The sequence below is a fragment of the Falco rusticolus genome, chromosome 3 (assembly GCF_015220075.1).
Source record: "Falco rusticolus isolate bFalRus1 chromosome 3, bFalRus1.pri, whole genome shotgun sequence".
Classification (NCBI taxonomy): Eukaryota; Metazoa; Chordata; class Aves; order Falconiformes; family Falconidae; genus Falco; species Falco rusticolus.
Genome location: NC_051189.1, coordinates 71,129,374 through 71,149,810, shown reverse-complemented (window position 1 = coordinate 71,149,810; position 20,437 = coordinate 71,129,374). Strand labels below are relative to the sequence as shown.

At 38.7% G+C, this 20,437-nt stretch overlaps 1 protein-coding gene across 1 annotated transcript in view; it reads right to left on the bottom strand.

Moving 5' to 3' along the window:
• Positions 1 to 440: 440 nt before the first annotated feature.
• The window catches only part of LOC119144514 (dynein heavy chain 5, axonemal-like), a 183,050-nt gene continuing 163,053 nt past the window's right edge, over positions 441 to 20,437 (bottom strand). The window contains exons 74-77 of the mRNA XM_037380012.1: positions 17,674 to 17,806; positions 8,046 to 8,254; positions 2,608 to 2,829; positions 441 to 1,299 (exon numbers count right to left, since the gene is read on the bottom strand). Of these exons, the coding sequence (XP_037235909.1) occupies positions 1,081 to 1,299; positions 2,608 to 2,829; positions 8,046 to 8,254; positions 17,674 to 17,806 (783 nt within the window). The 3' untranslated portion in view covers positions 441 to 1,080. The remainder of the gene's footprint in view (positions 1,300 to 2,607; positions 2,830 to 8,045; positions 8,255 to 17,673; positions 17,807 to 20,437) is intronic.

Here is a 20,437-nt window from a genome sequence, read left to right as displayed (position 1 = left end):
TTTGCTTTGAATTTGTGCTACTGAAAAATGCCAAACACATTTTCTGCCAATAGCTGTCTGTCTATTAAAAGAGAAGTAGCAATCACCCTTCAAATACAGGGTAAGCAGCAATGGTGTTAACAAACAAAAATGACTTCAACCATTTCAGGTGAGTCTACTCCCAGAAATGGCCTGTGTGTCTTTTTTTTTTTTTTTTTTTTTAACCTAAACTGATGTAAAATACAGACTAAAAAGCAGTTAAGAGGTTTAAATTTGCAGGATTTGGGCACTAGCACCAATGGAGAAAATACTAATAGAGCCAAACTGGTGTTCAGATACGCTCACTCTGAGAAGACTTTCAACACTTTTTTCTTGCTAATAATAGGGGGTGTGCACATCTTTATAGCGGGATATAGGTTTAGAAATCAGTTAATATGTGCAAAGGCCACTACTTGTGCAAACACAAAATTCACCTGTTTGTACAGCTTCTATGATAATTCGCATAAATGAGTGACTATTCAAGGAAATGGTAGCATCCATTTGTAAAACCACCCTGTAAGTTTACAAATGCAAAATCAAAGAAACTGCGCAAGGTAATGTATGCAGATAAACATAAAGTTTTACCATATGTTTAATTCACTAGTCATTACAGCTTTAATAATGCTATAGATTATAAGTTTTTAACTACAAAGTTGAATGTAAAAAACATTATATTATGAAAAAGTCTTGTATGAAGAAGAAAAAATAACAGCTACAAAAGAACCACCATAAATGTTAGAGCAGTTGTCACTACCATAAGGACTTTTTTCCTAGTGATTCCGTTATAAGCAAGCTAGTTGATTATATTCTCACTTTCCTTATAACAGTTGCCAAATTTTACACCTGCAACTGTTTTCTCTCTGATATTCCCAGGATAAACACATTTAGCATGTTTGCTGTGAACAGAGTAAACTGATCTATGTGCAATTAACAAAATCTCTGTACATCACTTGCTAATCCCCACACCCCTGTGAGAAGGTAGCCACCACCCGACAATAACAAAAGTCCTAGTGGCTGCAGATCAATCTTCCTAGGTGCTCCTTTTTTAATAGCTATCTGTCCTTATTTTGAACTGCAGAGCAGTGCAACCCCCCGTAAAGTCCAATGATCAGGATTCTTCACTGTTTTCAGATACAATGAGAAAATGTATGTCAGATCTGTTCTCCGGGGCTTTTTGTAGACAGGGCAGGCGTACACGCTTCCTTGTTGCTTCTTTGGGTCATGTGGGGCTGTTGTGCTGACAGCGTACACATGGACTACAGGAAGACTTGTGAACAGCACCTGAGAATGTTAAAAGAGACACGAGGCTCAGCATGAGAGTACTTGAATAGGGTGTCTGAACTCCAAATTCTAGAACTAGATTCAGTGATGGCCTGCAGCAAAAGCACCAGCAGAGGTACATGTGAGAACGCAAGTCCTATGCTCACTATCACAGTGGCAGCTCAGGGACAAGAGACATCAGCAAGCCTGGAAGGAAGCGGCAGAAACCTGGAAAACCACACACGCTGGAAGTAGATGGAAAAACAACAGGGTGGCTCTAGGAGGGAGACAGACTATTGTCTTCTTTCCCGTTCTTTGCATCTTTGGCTAGGGTTCCCCATTCTTTCCCCGCTTCTTGTTCCTTGAATAGCAGGACTGGAGCTACAAAGTTTGCACTAGCAAACCTTCTTGTTACCTCTGCACTGCTGGCAGTGGAGCTTCAAAGATCCAAGGTGCCTCCTGTATGTTTATCCAGACTAGATCCCCTCAGGTCTTCCAGCAATATGAAGTATTCATTGCCGGGGGGGGGTGGAAAAAAGGCCTAAACCCAAGCACAACATGGAGGCTTGCTGAACACTCCAGAGCACTTGAGTAAACTCTATGGCTGAACATGTCTTTTGACAACCCAAGCAACAGAAACTACAGCCAGCAAGATTTGGTTTGGAAAACTGTTCTCAGCCAGGCACAGAAATGTTTTACCTACAGAGGGAATCACCTTAACTCCAATTCCAGTCATCACTAGTTTGGAAAAAATTTAGCAATGCAGACAATGGCAGCTTTCCCTGGACAGTGACCACAGCATCTAATCACTGCTCCATAGCTAGATTTTAAATCTGCTTAGTCACATCAGCAAAATGTAACTGCATCTACGGATAACTGAGCATAAGCCCAGAACTAATACTTTTCCTCCTATTCAAAAACAAATGCCAAGGATTTCTAGTCATCCAAACACTGACCTCCACAGCAGTTGCTATCAAACCCAGTCCTGGGCTCTGGAAGTTGTATAGGGTCCCACTTGATCAGTCAAAAGAAGGCTGACTATGGGTCGCACTATTTTATTCAAACATAGCTGTGTTTCTAGGGCCCCTGAAGCCAAGAAGCCCAGCATCTGGTCTGCTCTACTGCTGTGCATGCTAAATTTGTTTGCTGACAGAAGTCTTTTTGTTCGGTTCTGGTGGGTAAACACTCTGTCCTCTTCACAGCCCTGCTAGTGTTTTACCGCCTTGAAACCTATTGTGAAACCACTGCTGCAGGCACTCAGAATACTTTCTGGTATTCTCTGAGCACACCATATTATGCCACAGTCAGTCATGTTCACTTGATCCTTACCTTTGGTGCTGACTCGACCAGCTTACTGTTTCTGCGGTCCCAACCTGCCCCTTCAAGGAAAAGGCCATATATGTAAGCCCCACCAATGTCAGCAGGAGGAGGTCCAACAACATCTTCTTTCATCATCTTGGTCACTTCATTGTGTAAAACAACACTGTCGAGTGCCCACCCTTTTGCTAAATTCATGCGAGTTGTCTCTTGCCTCACAGCAGTTAGGAATCCCTAAAGAGATTGAATATGACATAAGGGGTTTTAATAGATCTTGAATTCACCCACTTCCAATCTTTTGTCCTATCTAATTGACATCAGCAGTATAAAAGCTGAACCCACAGAATCTCATGTACATACAAAACTAAATTCAGTAGTGTAAATCCAATGCTTTCTTATGCTGTCCCAGTACCATGCATTCTTATATACTTGGTGTGCGTGTATTAGTGCTAAGAAGGTTGGTTTACTTAACATATCAGAAGCTGCATGTACAGCTCACCTCACCTCACACGCCTACTTTACAACCAGCCACATGGAAGGAGGTTTACAAGGCCACCAATTAATGTGCTTTGTGAGGTTCCAAATACAGGTAGTTGCTAAGCCACAAATAACACTAGTATTTTATGTGCTATATTACTCACCTTTCCTTACACCAACATTGTAAAAATGCTTTTCAGTCATCGTGAAGAATTTTCAGAACACAACGGAAGCGCAAACTGGAATCATGCAATTGAACAGTGAAATGCCTCTGCCGCTTTGCTCAGTGCAAAGCCTTAATATGCTACCATTGTAGACACCAGCAAGATAAACTGAGAGCACTTCAGCAGCACAAGATGAAACTAACTCTCTGTTCTAAAGAGCTACAATCTCATGACACAGTTACAAGCTATTGTAAGACAACCCAGGCTGAAGATGCTGGTTAGCTCACCTCATATAACTGTCCATGTGCAAACACACAGCAGTGCGTGGGAAGTACTTTAGCCCTAAGAGACAGGAGGGTAGACTGCTTTGCAAGTCCAGTGGACATGCTGTAGGTGTACACCTTATTCTACCTTACGGAAATCCATTTGCATTGCTAGTAGGTGAATGACTAAAACACAAAAATTGGAGATGCAAGAGCAAGAGGGAATTACTGAGAAGGATAACTACAAAGGAAGAAGTTTCAGGACAGAACCCAGAGCAGACAAAGAAGCTATTTGGAGACAGAGATGGCAGAATACAGAGCCACATGGTGAACGCACCAAGGTATTAGAGAGCCAACAGCACAGCTAGGAAGAAATCAGGAGCAATGAGGGAATTGGACAAGCTTTTTATTTTTCCTCAGTATTCACATTGCAGGATTCTCTGTTGAGCCAAGTGTTGTTGGGCCAAATGAACGGAAAGAAGTCAGATGTGGAAATGTTAGTATGTTGGTCTGCTGAAGGCAGAGGCCAACCCCTGGCTGCTGGGACTGGAGTGCTTGTTGTGTGTGCTAAGCACTTTGTAGCTATGCAATACCCTTTAAGTTATGAGAACATGAGATGACATTCATGAACTCAGATTGGTTAACTGGTAATGGTTGCCTCCCATTAATACCATTCCAAAGACCCCAGGACAAGTGTTTTAAAGAGGTTTTGTGATAGCACAGGTAATTACGATTGCATTTGAAGTAGTTGAGAACTCCAGCATATAGCTAAAGAAGACAGGATTAAAGGCCAAGTTCTTCTATCAGAAGTGCCATTAAATGGAAGCAGAATCCTTGTAGTTAAATTGTGGAATTTTAATCTGTAGAAACTTGCTAGAACCAACAATTTAAAATACACTAAGTGTTGACTTCTGGGAGGCCCCAGAAGGCTACTGGATCGCAGATAAACTGAAATATTAAAGAAAGAAGAGCCTGAAAACAACAGGACAGAAAAATGACTCTATTAAGGGAATCAGTTCAAAGGCACCGCGGAAACACTGGAATAAAAGTCAGCTCAGAGCTGTGAGTTGTCTTCAGGGATAAGATTTAGATTGTAGACTGTTCTTGCTGAGATGGCAGGACCGTCTGCAGTGGGACTTGTAACACTTATTTGCTCATTTGAATGAATCCTAGACAGTGTTTAAAGACTACAGCTGTGAGCTGGAGACCCAGCTGGGTATCCCAGAGCAGGTGAACAGCTCAATAAACAGGAAGAAAGAATCAGTGGCTTGAGGTGCCACTGTACAGCTGAGGGCTTGGCTCCCCACAAAACCCTCTGTCAGGAATGTAAAAGACCTTGCCATGACATTTGTTTTGATTTCTGGAAATCTTTGCCCTGCTTTTTTTTTTTTTTTTTTTTTTTTATTTTTTTTGTTTGGGAAGGGGGTATTTGGGGGGACTGGGGGGTGGGGAAGGGTATGTTTGAGGTTTCACATACATGGAAAATTACTTCTTCTTTCTTTATCTGCTTTTTCCTGAACTTCTCCCTGGCCTATTTACTGAAGGCTGCTAAAGCTTTGTCCCTTTTTTGCCTTCTAACAACCCATGCAAACTAACTCTGAGCCTTCCAGTGAGCAAGAAGCAGGCATCCATGGAAGCTATGACAAGAAATATGGAAATCAGTTAAGTCTATTGCTTTCACAGTCATACGCTCTCCTTTACATTGTTTAGGAGGTTCCTTGTTTGTCACTTATTTTGTAATTTCTACAGCGAGGAAATTATGGCAGTTTTACTAGAATTAAGTGGGCACTGAGGAATGGAGGCATTGTATTTCATATTCTTATCAGTATTCACATTGCTTTGGCATCTAAGGGTCTTAGAAAAAGGCTGAGGATTCATTATGCTAAGTACTGTACAACCAGAACAGTTCTGCCTCACAGGGCTTAAAATTCATATCTATGACAAGTGACAGCAACTGGATACAGAGATGCAAACGAGGAGACAATAAAACAGTATCAGCCACAATATGGAAACTGGGAGGTAGAAATGAGATATGTCAATTTTTTTGAGGAAAAAATCCAGCAACATCAGATCAACTTCCAGGAGGGAAGAAAATTAATGGCCCTTCTTGTTTTGTTCTTTCCAGTTATCTTGGCCCAATGCAGACACCCAGAGGCAATCAGGTTTCTTTTACACAGAAGCCTGAGCCTGCCCTCATTTGTATCGCTATAAATAAAGATTAACTTCCGTGAAATTACTGAATTTATCCTAGTGTATAAACAGTCCAAGAGAAGGCAGAGTCAGGTCCTATATTACTTTTTATTGCCAGAATGCCTCATTCTCCCAGTGCTATAAATCTACTTTATGGTCTTGTGTTGTCCATGACATTTATCCATTGACTATAAAGAAGTGAGATCTATGCAAGTAGGCAAATTAGAAATTACTTAGGAGCTGCATTTCATCTCACAAATGAAAGGATTTTTCTGACAGTTTCTCAGGTATTACAAACAAGCCATTAGAAATGCAGTACTAATACTTCATCACATCAACTTGCTTGAGAAGATGAAAATCAATTTTCTTAACATATGAAGTACTGATTTTAAACACAGCAATATGACTATTAACAAAATAATAGTTAATTAAATAGAAAAGAAGTCCTGGCTCAATTGAATTTCTTGTAGAATGAGCCACTCCCACAGCCCAGGTTACAGAAAGTGGAGACTAACAATAACCATCTGATTCCTAGGCTTGTGATCGTCAGCACAAATAAATCAGGTAAGCACATCTCATTCTGGGATTTTTTTTTCTCTGCACAATATGTATTTCTTTAGACTTTAGAACTACAGTTATGAAATCACAGCTTGGGGGATATTTGATTATTTGGCAGCTTTTTTTGAGAAATCCAGATGTATGGATCAAAAAAAATCGAGGATGCCCAATTTGGGCTGGCAAAATTTCAGAACTGACACAACCTCAAAGCACAAAAAAAGCCTGCTAAAGCAGTCAGTACAAAATCTGTATCAGGTCTTGCTCATCTGTAGTGAAAAAGCAAACACCAACAAAATCAAAAGCCTGTTAGGGTTACACCCAGCCTGATCAGAGGGAACTGGGGTTGTTTAGCCTAGAGAAGAGGAGGCTCAGGGGGGACCTTACTGCTCCCTACAACAGCCTGAAAGGAGGTTCTAGGCAGGTGGGTGTAGGTCTCTTCTCCCAGATAACAACCTACAGGACAAGAGGAAATGGCCTCAACCTGCACCAGGGGAGGTTTAGATTGGATATTAGGAAAAATTTCTTCATGAAAGGGTGGTCAGGCATTGGAAGAGGCTGCCCAGGGAGGTGGTGGAATCACCATCCCTGGAAGTGTTTAGAAAGCATGTAGATGCAGTGCTTAGCAACATGGTGTAGTGGTGGACTTGGCACTCCTAGTTAATGGTTGGCCTTGATGATCTTAAAGGTCTTTCCCAACCTAAATGACTCCATGACTCCATGATTCTATCATTATAAAAGTTACTTAGGAATATTTTAGAGTGCCACTATCAATGTGTTGCTAACAAACCAAGTATGGAAGCATGATCTTTTTTATTAAAACTCCTACTCCTCTCCCTCATACTTTTGCTTGAGAATCTTTTGCTCAGGGATTCCGTGAGCATACTTCCATGCTATGAAGTGGTATCATCAGACAGCTGACAGGCAGGATAGATGATAGATGGATATTTCCCAGCAGTAGTCCTAGAGAATACTTGCCACTGTTGTTTTCTCTATTCTAGGCAGCTGTTTCAGCTAGCTTTTGCATTGCTAACAAGTACTGAGATTAAAATAGATCTTTAAAATAGCTTTTTGCTAAGGCTTCACAGAAACCTGTTGGCTGGATACTCTTACAATGACTCACTTCCACAACTCGCACTTCCCACAATCATCTGTGAATCATAAAAAATTTAATGAATGTGGATAGATGTGCAGAGAAACTATACATCACCTAGGTATGTATACTTTACTTCTTTTAACTCTGTTCTCAGCTGTTCCCTTTCTTGCGTTTCACTTTGTGCCAGCTTTTTATTTTAGATGGTGCAGGCAAGAGGTTGTATTTTTTATATGTCTCTGCAGACCAAGTCTGGCACAATTCTGAGGCTGTATAAATAACAAACCTTCTATTTCAAGGAACTGATTTACAAGGACTGAGAGCCAAGTCCAAATCTCTTCTTCCTGTGTCAAAGTTCTGAAACTTAACTTGTTTTGTACTCAGAGGGATTTTCATACAGTGAATGAAAAACAGATTACTGTAACAGAGGGGGAGAAAAGGAAGATAACACTGAAAGATAAAAAGATGTACTTATCCATTTCCCACACTACAATTAAAGCAACCATAGATACACTTCGTTATTTCAGTAACTTTATTTTGATCTAGCAAAAATTTCTTCAATAGATGTTGACATTAATTTATCCTACATCTATGCTAAAAATTAAATTTAGACTATACTTTGTATAGTCAAAATTGAGTCTTGAAGTTCTCTCAAGGTCTAATTTAACTGTTACATAGGAGTTAGAAAGATCAGTCTAGCAACCTTACCTGTGGATTAAAGAATCCTGTCATCCAGAACTGGTTTGGGCAGCCATCCTGCAGCCAACTGCTGAACTGCTGGTTTCTTTCAAGAAGCTCAGTAAACCAAAATCCTAAAGTAGTCGACTCCCAGGAAATCCTAAGCCATAGTTTTGGAATTCTAGCATCATACATATTATCTAAAGCATCTTGCAATTCTTCTGACATAATTATAGTTCCTGGAAGATAAGTAAAACATTCAGAATGAACTTTCCCTTAGCTTGCAAAGGCAATTAAAACTTCCAAATGACATTCTGAGTCTAATAAACCCTCTTTTGTTGTGCCTTAATTGCACACCTGTTGCACTAAAATCTTATCAGTTTGCAGTTAATTTGTTCAAACTTGTAAGACTTGATTTAAAGATAAAGGTGACAAGATAAATTATATTTCTTCTCTTATTTTGGTCAGAAATAAAGATTTCTTTAAAAGCAACTCCTTCTCCCCCCTCCCCTTATTTATATTCATTATATTCACACTTTGTTTAGAATGGGATTAATAATTTAAAACTTTTTTCTATATTTTAATGGTTTCTATACACATGATCAATGATAGCGACACACTGTGTAACTCATTTATATCCTAAGTGTGTACTGGAAGTGATTATATTCATGAAATTCACTGTTATTAATGATAACTTTGTACATTTCCATTATCAAGATTCTCAATGAGAAAGCAGTACATAGAATAAAGCTAGAGGCAATATTTTTTTTCTTTCTTTTGGCAGTGGCAATGCATACTCACATATTCCATGCATAGTATTGTTATCTCCACTAAAATATTGGCATTTACTAAGAGAGTGACTTTTCAGTAACACTCACTATTCCGTGTGCCAGAAGTTTCTACATCTTATCAGTTTGTACGCTCAATAGTACTGAGATCTGGCACATGGCCAAGACTCAGGATGTGTTCTTTATTCCAGCTAAAATATTTTACATTGTTGAAACTGGTCTGGTAGCCCCCACTTGGATTAGATGTTTGTGTAATACCAATGTTCACTGTATCATTGTATACACAACTGCTGTAATTGCCACAAGCATTACATGAAATGCCAGAGTTAGGTGGCTTCCACCACAGAACATGCAAGGGAAAGGGAAGTGGTCTGGGTGACTGCAAACAAGAACTGCAAGGAAGTAAGGAAATGTGGCTTGTAGTAAGTATTTCAAATCTCTTCTTTCCATTGAGGCTGGCAGGTCCCCAGTTCAGGAAGGGAGAACATCCAGAAATGAAACACCAGCTTTTCATTTAGAAGAATACTGTGGCCAATCTAAACAGCTGCATAACAGCATGTGCAAATCTGGTATGTTCTACTCTATATCAACGGCAGACAGGCTTCATTTTCTTCTAGCAGATAATGACCTGCTCTCTATATGGACCTTTTTTTGTGCAACAAATGCTATGAGACAACCATCAACTTTTAGAAAACTGCAAATATTAAAAAATACTGCCTATCCTGCGTTCTCTGTAATGCCTTTGAGTCAGGTTCTGAATCATGTTTTGGGATTGCTAAGAGTCTTTTATAAGACAATTAATAAACTTTCCTTTCAGATATAAATTTTCTCTAACATATAACCAAGAGAACCAACATTTAAGAAAGAAGCCACTCTGTGTCATCTCCCCTTTGCCTAGAAAAATATAATATTACACCATACACTTTAGTCACACTCTGGAGGCACAAAAAATGCAAAAAAATTATGCAACACATGTTGGTTTCAACTTCAGAGCAACTGTAGTGAGGGCAGAAAACAAGCAAAGAGCACCCTGTTTAAACCCTGGGGGATCACTGTCGTCCAAAATAAGAAAGAAAGAAAGAACTCATTCATATCTGATTCTTCCTTGTTCTCGGGCTAATGCAGCCAACTTTCTCCTGCAGCAAGAGCTGTAAGAGAGCCACATTTTCTTCTCTATTCTTTGTGAGCAGGCTGGAGCTATTCAAATAGGGAGATACAACCAGTCTCTGCCCTGGAGCATGGTGAAATCTCTTAGAATATCTGCCCATTACAACTCAGAGCAGCTGCTGAGAACACTAAGCCAGAGTGTTCTTGAGCATAAGGTATATTCACAGTTCTGGCCTTGCCCATATAGCTGCATAAATATTCCTAGTGAGTGGGTGTCATCTCTGGCAGTGGGCATACAGTGCTTGAATTTCAGCACTAAATGGCATCTGTGGGTGTTGGGATGCATTCCTGCAGCTAAAATACTCCAATAAAAATAAAAATATTTTTTTAAAATTGCCAGAAATAAAATTAGTAACACATGAGAAAAATAACGGCATCTTTCTGGAGAGAGGTTATAAAAGTGTTTGAAAAGCTATATTTGCTAAATTGAATGAGTAGTACAACACCATAGGCTTCTCATATTTGACTTCTGAGAAGCTCAGAGCACCGGTTCCCATACGAAGAGACTGAATGTCCTATGAATGTAACATGACAGACTTGAATGTTCTATGAATCAGACAGGCCAGCTGTTTATAACTGTTATTTTGGGGGTTACTTTGTGACACTCCCTTCCCTGAATTGAATAAAGTCCATCAGAACATGACTGATGAAAGGTCAGCTAAAGGGTATTTCCATGCTCCAAGAATAATATGTACTGTAGTCATATTGTTGGCCCAGTACACGCAGTTTGGAAATCAGGATTCCCCTTTTTCATTGCCCTAAATTTATGCTATCTCACTTCTAAACCACATCTAAATCTATTCAATTGCTGTGTAGTGAATAAGCCAAATAAAGCTACACGATTCTGAGGATAAATAGGTTTTATTGTTAATAAAGGTAAATAGTCTGTTCTTTTAAATTGATCTGGTTTTACAGTCATTCATTCAATAGATATAATGCTTTGAATAGACTACATCAGGACCTTGTATTATTTCATGGAGCTGCCCCTTTTACCATACCTCCCACAAGCTGAATCTGAAACTGTGGAATCTGTGAAATTTGGATCTACAGTTTGAATTTAACATTTAGGAAAACCTGTATCTGGACTAGGAAATTTATGTATCTCATTTAAATGAGAGGAAAAAGTTAGGGACAAAGGAAGGATCTTAAATGCCAGTATGAACCAAAAAAAGCCTCCATCCACTGAGTGATTCTCTTCCCACAGGCACTGATGTGAATTGAGAATAACCAGGATAATTATGGAGAATATAAATGAGATGAGAAGAAACTAGTTTCTCCATCAAGCACAGTTTGCCGATAGCTGACATCATTGTAATAGGATTGGATACTATCCCTCGAGGACAATACTTGCAAGACAATGAGTCTGTTAAGCTAGCCTTAACAGTACACAGAGGAAAAACTCCATGAACGCATCAATTCATTCTTGACTGTCACAATTGCAACTACAGAAGCTGATATTTTCAGCCTTTAATCCCCACTCAAGTTTACCTGCCAAGCAAGCAGGTTTGTTATTGGGCCAGTCACTCCTTCCCTCCACCACGAAGCTGCAACCCCCTCTTCTTTGTTGAACACGTTGAAAAGAAAATCCCAACTTGCTTGTAACTTTGTAAGTTTTCCTCCCTTTCTGCCTTATGGCAACAACTAACTTGCTCGTGCTTTCTCCAAGGAAAGCATTATTTATTATTCCACCCAAAGGTACAAGGTATACAGAGTGTTAGATAAAAACAGTAAAAGCTAATGTATGTTTCCCCATAGCTAAAACTTAATTTTTTTTTAATTGTTGGGGGTTTTTTTGCAAGTTTTAGTAGCTTTCTGCTAGCTCAGTGACCACCATCACTGTGCTGAAAGAAGTCCTTTGCCTCAGGATTTCTTTGGGTATTTCCCTCTTTCTTCACTTGCAGCACTTGGGCACTTCAGCATTTGCAGATGATTCCCAGGAAGCTCTCAGAAGCTCATTTAACCCCACCATGCTGTTTTAATCCCAAGACCCTCAACAACTTATCACCTCCTTTTGCACCTGGTCTCCAAAATAGGAAAAGTAAATCAGACAGCCAAGCCCTGCAATGCACAACACTGTCTCCATTCTTCACCTGTAGGCCATGGTATTCTCTCCAGCTGCACCTAACCTTTCCCCTGTTCTGTTTTCTGTGTATTTCCCACCACTTTCCTGGTGCAGAATCCTCTGATTTAATTCTTCAAGTCAGGAGAGATGAAGGGAACTCAGAAACTTGAGTAGCATACGATTTTTCACATAGAAGAGCACATAAATCCTAGATTCTCTGCAACAGCTAATTCCTTCAGTCAGTAAGAAGGCAATTTGAAAATAAAAAACCCTGCAAATTGTTTTGAATATTTACCAGCTCCAGTACAAAATGCACTTGACTGCACCCACAAAAGGACTGAAAATAAAAAAAATTAAAGCAATAATTTGAAGATGAAAATCCATGCACACCTCCCAAAAAGTAGTAAAAATCACTACCCTGAGCCAGAGTAATAGAACAGGCAGATAAACCATTTTCTGCAGTTTGCTCTAAATGTGTGTTTCTAAACAGTTGTCCTGGCCAGCATCATGGAAAGCATACATAACACTTATTAAAAGGTCCAGAAATAACATTCCACACTTTGCAAAAGACAACAGGAGGCATTCTGGCATTCTTAGCAGGATGAGAAGTAAATAATGGATGAGAGCTGCTGAGCCAAAAGTAACTACGCCACCAGATGTTCTAGAATCATCCCCTCCATTCCTCAAATGAACTGCCATTTTTACATTCCATTAATGTCCTCGCTGAGTGCTCTTAATAATCTTCAAATAAAATCTTCATCCAAAAGTGGAATACACAGATGATCCCTACAAGCCTTACATACACACACTGTAAGAATTAGAAAGGTAAAAACCCAAGATCATTTAGCCCCAAAACCTATTACTATCATCAGTAGGCCAAACTAAAATTGTGTTAGTGTTAACAGTCTTAAAGTATTACGAGTCAAAACAAAACTTATCCATCTAGTGGGAATCAGTCCATACTCCTTCACTTCATGTGAAATTACCTTTCCTGTGCACTCTGGCAAGGTTATTTTCCTGGGTTTCTGTTTTTCACCACATAGATTGGAATAAATTATCGGCTATGTCTTTTGTGTCTTTTGGAGTTCATTTATATTCCTCTTGTAAGTTGCTACATAAAACAAACAGAAATTTCTTGCAGCAACATGATGCAAAGACTACCATCAAGATCATGGTATTCTGAGTTGGGAAAAAATAGTGAATCTTTACCTTATTCTTTCAGGGGTTTCAGGTCATCATTTCAGATGACCTAGGAATTCTAAGTGATTTCTATTATGTATGTAGAAGTATATGCTACCTCATTTCTACATGAAGTTCTGGGTGTTTCAACATGTTCTTATAACAATAAGGAAACACCTAAAGCCAACACACTGGTTAGTAATGCAATGTAAGGGTGGTAAGGAGCTAAAAGTTGGTAGTGAAATAGTTTTTAATAGGGTAGCAAATCAATGACTGAGATGTACAGAAATGAGTGAAATGCACCAGTATTCCTCAAGGCTTTGTATTAACAGTTATTATTCAGATTAATCTGATTTATAAAGTTCAAAAAATATCAGAAACGCATACAAAAATGCATTATTTTTTACCATCCAACACCTTCTGTTTCAATAGTCCCACATGTATTTTCTCACACTTCTCAACCTGGCATTAACATATACCTGAAACATGCTAATGTATTGATATTAATGAGTTTTCACACATATAACCTATGCATCGTTTAAAATAGCAAAGTCCTGTTTCCCCTTAGTAATATCCCTGCTCCTGATCCTATTATTCCAAAAGCTCTGATTGCCCTCTTTTTCAGTGTAGAATAAGAGTAATATGTGATTATTATTTTTTTCAAGTCCTGGCATGTAGGTTATGTATAGTGTGCATTACATACATGAAAATAGGCTAAATTTGTAACATGGGGGGGTGCCATATTGTAGTTGCAGTGGAAAGTTTGCTTAAGCCTGGTAGAGCTTCTCCATGACAAATGCCATGATGACTTCTAAAGTAGATATTTGTACTGATTTCATTTCTTTTGCCTTCTGTGTTGGTCTTTCAGCTTATGGCTCCTGTAGGTACTTGTCTTGCAAGTATTAAGAAAAATGTAAGGAACAAAAACTCGGCCTGTAGAAACAAATCTTTATATATTACAAGTCACATAAAAGCTTTTAGAGGGATTGCTGTATTCTAAGGAAATATGTTAACAGGAAAAGGACTTCTCTCTCCTAACTCTTTAAGTACTTCACAAATATCAGCAGGAGTTCTGTGATCATGTGGCACTTATATAACATGAAAGGATTAAAAATCCAAGGTTTCTTGTATGGCCTTCACTTGTTCATGAAGTAGGTAGTTCCAAAGGGTTAGTTTGAAAACGCAAAGCTATAAGGTACCAGAAACTAATGCCAAGTGGATGCAGTTTTATGATCAAAGTAGAATCTAGATATACTCATAAATAAACGAGTTAAGCATTTGTTTCTTTCACAACAAGCCCTTAAACAGAATGTTTAGTAGGTTAAAAATTGGGAAATAAAACCAAATTAAAAGCTGTGCTTATTTCCATTGCCAAGGATTCAATATCCACTTTCAGTGCTACTACAAGCATGCTCCATTGCTGAGATTCACGGAAGCCACTCAAGGGGGACTCGGGATAACTCCCACAGAATCTCCTCACTTTCTTCACTCACAGAAGACACATCAGGGTGCCATCAAAACACTTACCAGTCCTGCCTCAGTACCTGGAGGAATAAAGAGACACACACACACACACACAATCTCACAGATAGGCCACATTCTGTTCCCCTTCTACTCAAACTCTAAGAGACTAGGAATAACTGAATGGGTCATTAAATTTTACTGCATTTAAAGACAGTATTCATTAGTGGGAGAAGGGGTTTGAAGTGCACACTCTCCAACAAAGAGCTAGAGTATTAGTATTCTGTGCCAGGCTCCTCTGTGCTTCCACAGGAGGAAGATAAGGCATGTACATAGCAACTCTATAGATCATTTACTGCCCTACAAAGAATATGGTCACCTTCTGCCAGGGGCTCAAGATATGATGTTGATAACCCATTAGGATCTGGAGTTTTGGTTCAAGCCCCATGGCTTACTGCTTCTTGTCTCTAAAAACACTTCTCTATTTGGAACATAGCCACTTGAGAGGACAATCATCATTGCTGTTTTCTGATTTATGTGAAGCTCCGTATTATACCAACTGTGAAATAAATTCTGGGCAATCAATAAGTAATTAAAACAGAACTAATGGTTGGGACATAACTGAGAGTACAAAGTGCAGCTACAATCTAATTATTACAATTCGATCCAAAAAAAGTATCCCTCCAGGCAGCAAAATTTATTGGCGGAGATGCAGGCTTGTGGGGCATGGCTGCCAACAAACATGTTGGACACATGCTGAGCATCCTCATCCCTCCCAAAAGGGGAACACTGCTTAATCTGCCCTCGGGATAGAGGGACAGAACACTCTCCTAATTTGCTCAACATCTCTCACGTTCAGCTGCACATCAGCTCTCACTGAGGAGGGCTTTATATTATCTCAAGTGGAACTCAGAGAGCAACAGCAAAATTACAAGGTCCATCTATTCACATCCAACCTGAAGAATCAAATATTCAGACCTCCTTTTGCTAAGCTACACGACACAACACAAAGATGTGCTATATTCTTAAGCACACCATTTGTTTGAAAATTTAGATCTGCTGTAAGCAGCTGCTCAGGCCTTAACAGGTTCATGAAGCCAGAGCCAGAAGCATGACCAGGGCAGATATCAAAATATACATGACCTGTTTGAGCAGGCAGAATGGTTTACCTCATTGTAAAGAAAAAGGAGTACCTCAGGTGACCTGAGACGAGTTTCAGGGGAGAATCTAGTATCAGAGAGTTTGGGGGTTTCCCCTTTGCTGGGCAAAAAAAAAGTTCCTAAATGTTCTTTCCATCCCTAATTAACAGTCTATGACATGCACTTGATGTACCATGAATCTTCCAGAAGTCATTAATCCTTATGGTTAACTATACATCCAATTCTGTTTTCAGAGCAATTTTCCACTATATTTAACTTGCCTGCCCCTAAGAAAATTATAATGTTTTAGAGGACTGCACAAAAGTTACAGGATTAATGTGATTAAACACCTGGTAGAGGACTGTGCCCACTATGGAACTGAATGCTAAGTGCAAATAAATTATGTTACTCATCCACTCCTCTGCAGAATATTGTGCATTTTCAGACTTTAAATATATATTTCACAATCAAGGAAAGATTAACACATTCTTGAACGGAAAGCATTATTTTAATTTACTTCAAAAGGGACTCTATGCACTTATAAAAAGGAACTTTCAGCTCAGAATTGAAACAGAGGACAACTGTTCCTTCCAGCTTCATCTTTGCATAGTTTATTACAGGATACGGAAGCTAATTAGCCTTGGGCACATACATGAACCTCTTTCCTACATTCAGATTATAGGCAGGATATTTCCAAAGCTGCATTGTTGCCTCAGTGTATCATACAAATGATAGGGAAAAGTGTTTTGATTCTTATGTAACAAAAATACAAATTAAAAAAAATCTCCCTTCATGACTTATTGTCGAGACTGGAAAATGCCAGTATGACAGATTACAGTACTGCCATCACCCATATCAGAAGGAACTACTTTTGAGGCACTCTGACCTCCCTGTGAGGACAGTTTGCTGCCTCAGATATTTTCTGCCTCTCTGCTGGGGAGCAGCAGACTTGAGTGAGATCTTAGCCAGTGGAACAGAACTATTCCTGCTTCATTTTCATTTACTGTTAATTCAAGAAGCTTGGCTAAGCAACAGTATACTTTCTTTCCTGGATATTTCAGCTCTTGCATGATGAGCAAAATGGTAAGTGAAAACCAAAAGCCGACAGTAACATCATCATTCCTTCTTTTTCGTCACTCCTTTTCTGATCAAATTTTCCATCTGCTTCTAGTCGCCTGTGCTCTTGATTTATTTTAACTGCATTCTTCATTGCTCATTTTCAGCCAAATACTCCTGTCTCTGAGAGATACAGAGTGCTATTGCCTACCTCCTGTGATGGATGAAAGAAGAACCCTATCACTCTCTTCTGACTGGCACTGCAACTCACTCCAGCTTCCATTTAGAGTCATCCTATTTGGTACAACCAGTTTCACGAACATTGCAAATCTCACCTTAAATTAGAGTCTTTACCACCTGGCCTCCCGAGTGCCCTGTCTCTCAATTACTTAGCAGCAACATTTCTACTTTGTTCTATATAATTATGTCTCAGCTTAATTTCATAATGACTGTGGCACACGACCTGTAGACCTAATTGCACAATTCAGCTCCTCTGAGCTCTGTCGAGATCCTAGAGAGAATCACGGAAGTGTAGTAGTGCTGTGGGATGTGAACTGCAATACTGGAGCACAGAGCACACGCATACAGAATAAATTAAGGTGGAGTGTCCTTAGATATGCAGTCAGGAGCTTTAAGGGCTAGAATTACTGGCCATATGATAGAAAAACTGGGGGAAGGAGAGAACAAAAGAGAAAGAAGTAGAAAGGGAGGAAATGAAGGGAAATATTTATTTAGTCATAGTATAAGCAACTGTTAGTAATAAATATTGCATCTTAATTAGTATGATTTTTAATATTGTAACTTACCATCGATAGCCAATTTGAGATCAGTCAGTGTAGTTCGAACTCTTGATATAACATGTTGCATGCGGTCAATTTCTTGACGGAGAAATATGTTTATGGGTTGAATAGCTCCCATCTTTTGAAGCTGGGCTTTCACCTAAACAAGAATAGTGCAACGATTATAAAATTTAATCTCCTGTTTCCCATGCAATAATTTTTGAAAGCAAAAGGATGTTTTTTCAATTGTATCGCATAATTCCTGAGAAAATAAACTTTTATGTAACAGATGACCATTCAAGTCCTGTGCCAAATGTAAGATTTAGCACACTGTGACTCATTAGCTTACCAAAAGGAGTTTCTCCACCATTCTGAGGGAAAGTTCCTTCTTTTTGAAGGGACACAGCAGTTCCTTCTGCCCTTGTTAGACTGCAGGGTCTTAGATCTTAAAAAAAGCCCAACCATATGCTATTCAAAAGCATGTTTGATGGTAACTTCTTCATATTTCCGAATTGTGCTAGGTGAACTTTCTCACCTCTTGCCCTGCCGAGTTGAAATAATGCTACAAATGGAGTTTGACATAACAAGCACAATATATAAAAGCTGCTACTTCCAACAGCATGTGACCCACTTATAAGACAAGGTGCTCACGGATGCATTACTAGAGAGGCAAGATTGACAAGAAATAATACAGATGCCACAGAATTTTGTTACACCATTATGTGCACCATTTTGTAGGTAGAAGCTTTTGGCCTTCTTAATATTTAAGGCTAACAGTTTGACTCATACTCAATAGAGAACATTTTCAAAATGGAATTAGTTGTTCTATGTTACTTAAGGATGTCACAGCAAGAGTAGCAAAAGCATTCCCTGTCTCACTTTAGCGTATGATGCATATACAATGTGCTTCAGACATACACTGTGTATTCCATGTATCTCAAAGATCATTGTATACAACAGCACATGAGAGAGGATTCAGTGGCACCTACAGAAATCATGGCGCCTATACCTCATATAGTACCAGAATTCTTGATTTTAAGACTTTCACATGTTTTTCCCTGCTATGACTTGGCTTTCAGAAAGCAAATTCTTCTCTCTGTACTCGTCACCACTCAGCCAGCCACGTGCATCATCTTTCCCACTGAAGCAGCCCTAATCCTGATCTTTGCCATGGTCAGTCCCTCTGCAGGTGAAATTCTGCAAGGGGACTCTGGAACCCAAAAGAGATCTCAAACTGTAAAATAAGATCCTAAATCCAGATACCTATATGGCAATTGATTTATCATAAAAGAGCTGACCCATAGGATCAGGTTGCTAAAATAAGTTAAGAGCTTATTTTGAGCTTACTAACAAAAGATGAAGTCTATTCTTTCAAAGAGCAGAATATCACTGGAATTCTACTGAAGCCAAGTAGAAGCCACGTGACTTCGTACAATACATGCTACTTCATCAAGTGCAGAAATCCACTGAGTTTTGCTTTGTGTTTTTCTGGATATACTCACATATGTCATTGTATACTATATTATAGTATACCTTATTATGCATACTGTACGTTATATACACATAGTAAACATTATTTATGATCTTATTATTACACTGAATACTAAGTTTCTGCAAGATGAATATAATATAGCAGTTGAGTAGTTATAATTGCTAGTATAAATGAGTAAATGCTTTGACAATTTCTAATTCTCAGGTTTCAACTCCAAGCCCAGTAAAATACTCTTTTTTTAACTTTATATGCTATTCTTCTTGGGAGCCAGTTATCAGCAAGGTTATTCATCATATTTTAATCACAAGGACCCATGAGTTTGTCAGACAGAATGTCCAAGAAATAGGTGCCAGCCGATTATGCTAATGCTTTGCAGTGTGACAGTTCATTTTACAGACTGAGTTAATGTGTTTCTTCCTGTAAAAGACAAAAAATTACTAAAGTCAGCTATCATTAGACTAGAAGTAAGGCAACAAACTCTTTCTGGATAATTTACACAATGTAGTATTCTCATTTCCTTCCACACAAAATAGAGGAAAAGCTTCTGCTTTCTGAAAATTTCACAGGAATTGATAATTCTCTCTCTTGCCAAAAAAGCAAAAAAAGATTGATTTTTTTTTCTTTCCCAGAATACTTGGAAGTCTAGTGCCTGCCACTAATAAGAAAAGGAATTATACAGAATATAGTCCATGCATTTTATCCTTTAAATAGAAAACCCACTTTTTTCTAGTCTACAAAGCATGTGCTCCTTTGGGGAATCATTTGGCAAATAATTTCTGCCATTTGAGGAAAAATTGCATGCAAGACTTTCTTAAAGGAGTTATTATCCAAAATATTGGTATTTATGAATCTACAAAGAGAAGATGAAATATTCTAAAATATTACTGTACTGAAAATTTTACAATTTAACTAGTGAATTCTCAGAATTTAAACAGCCTTCTGATTTGTTTTCATGTACCTACAAAAATACCTATAATGTTTTGAATAATGAGTGAACCAATAATGTAGAAATTTCTTAATCCATCCTAGATATGTTCACAGCACTCAGTCTGGAGCACCAAGCATAACCAGATAGATATGGAAACTGAAAAAAATTATATACTTCCTACCTTATTGTATACAAATCAATCCTGATCTGAGATCTACTAGCCGTAACATAATGCCTTCTTGGAAATCTTGCTGTTAAGACTAGTTTTAAATACCAGCTCTGAGGTATGATTGACAGGTTTTGTATTGGAATTCCTATCAAGCTATTGCATGACTTACCTCCAGTGCTGTATTTATTATGACATTGAAAGA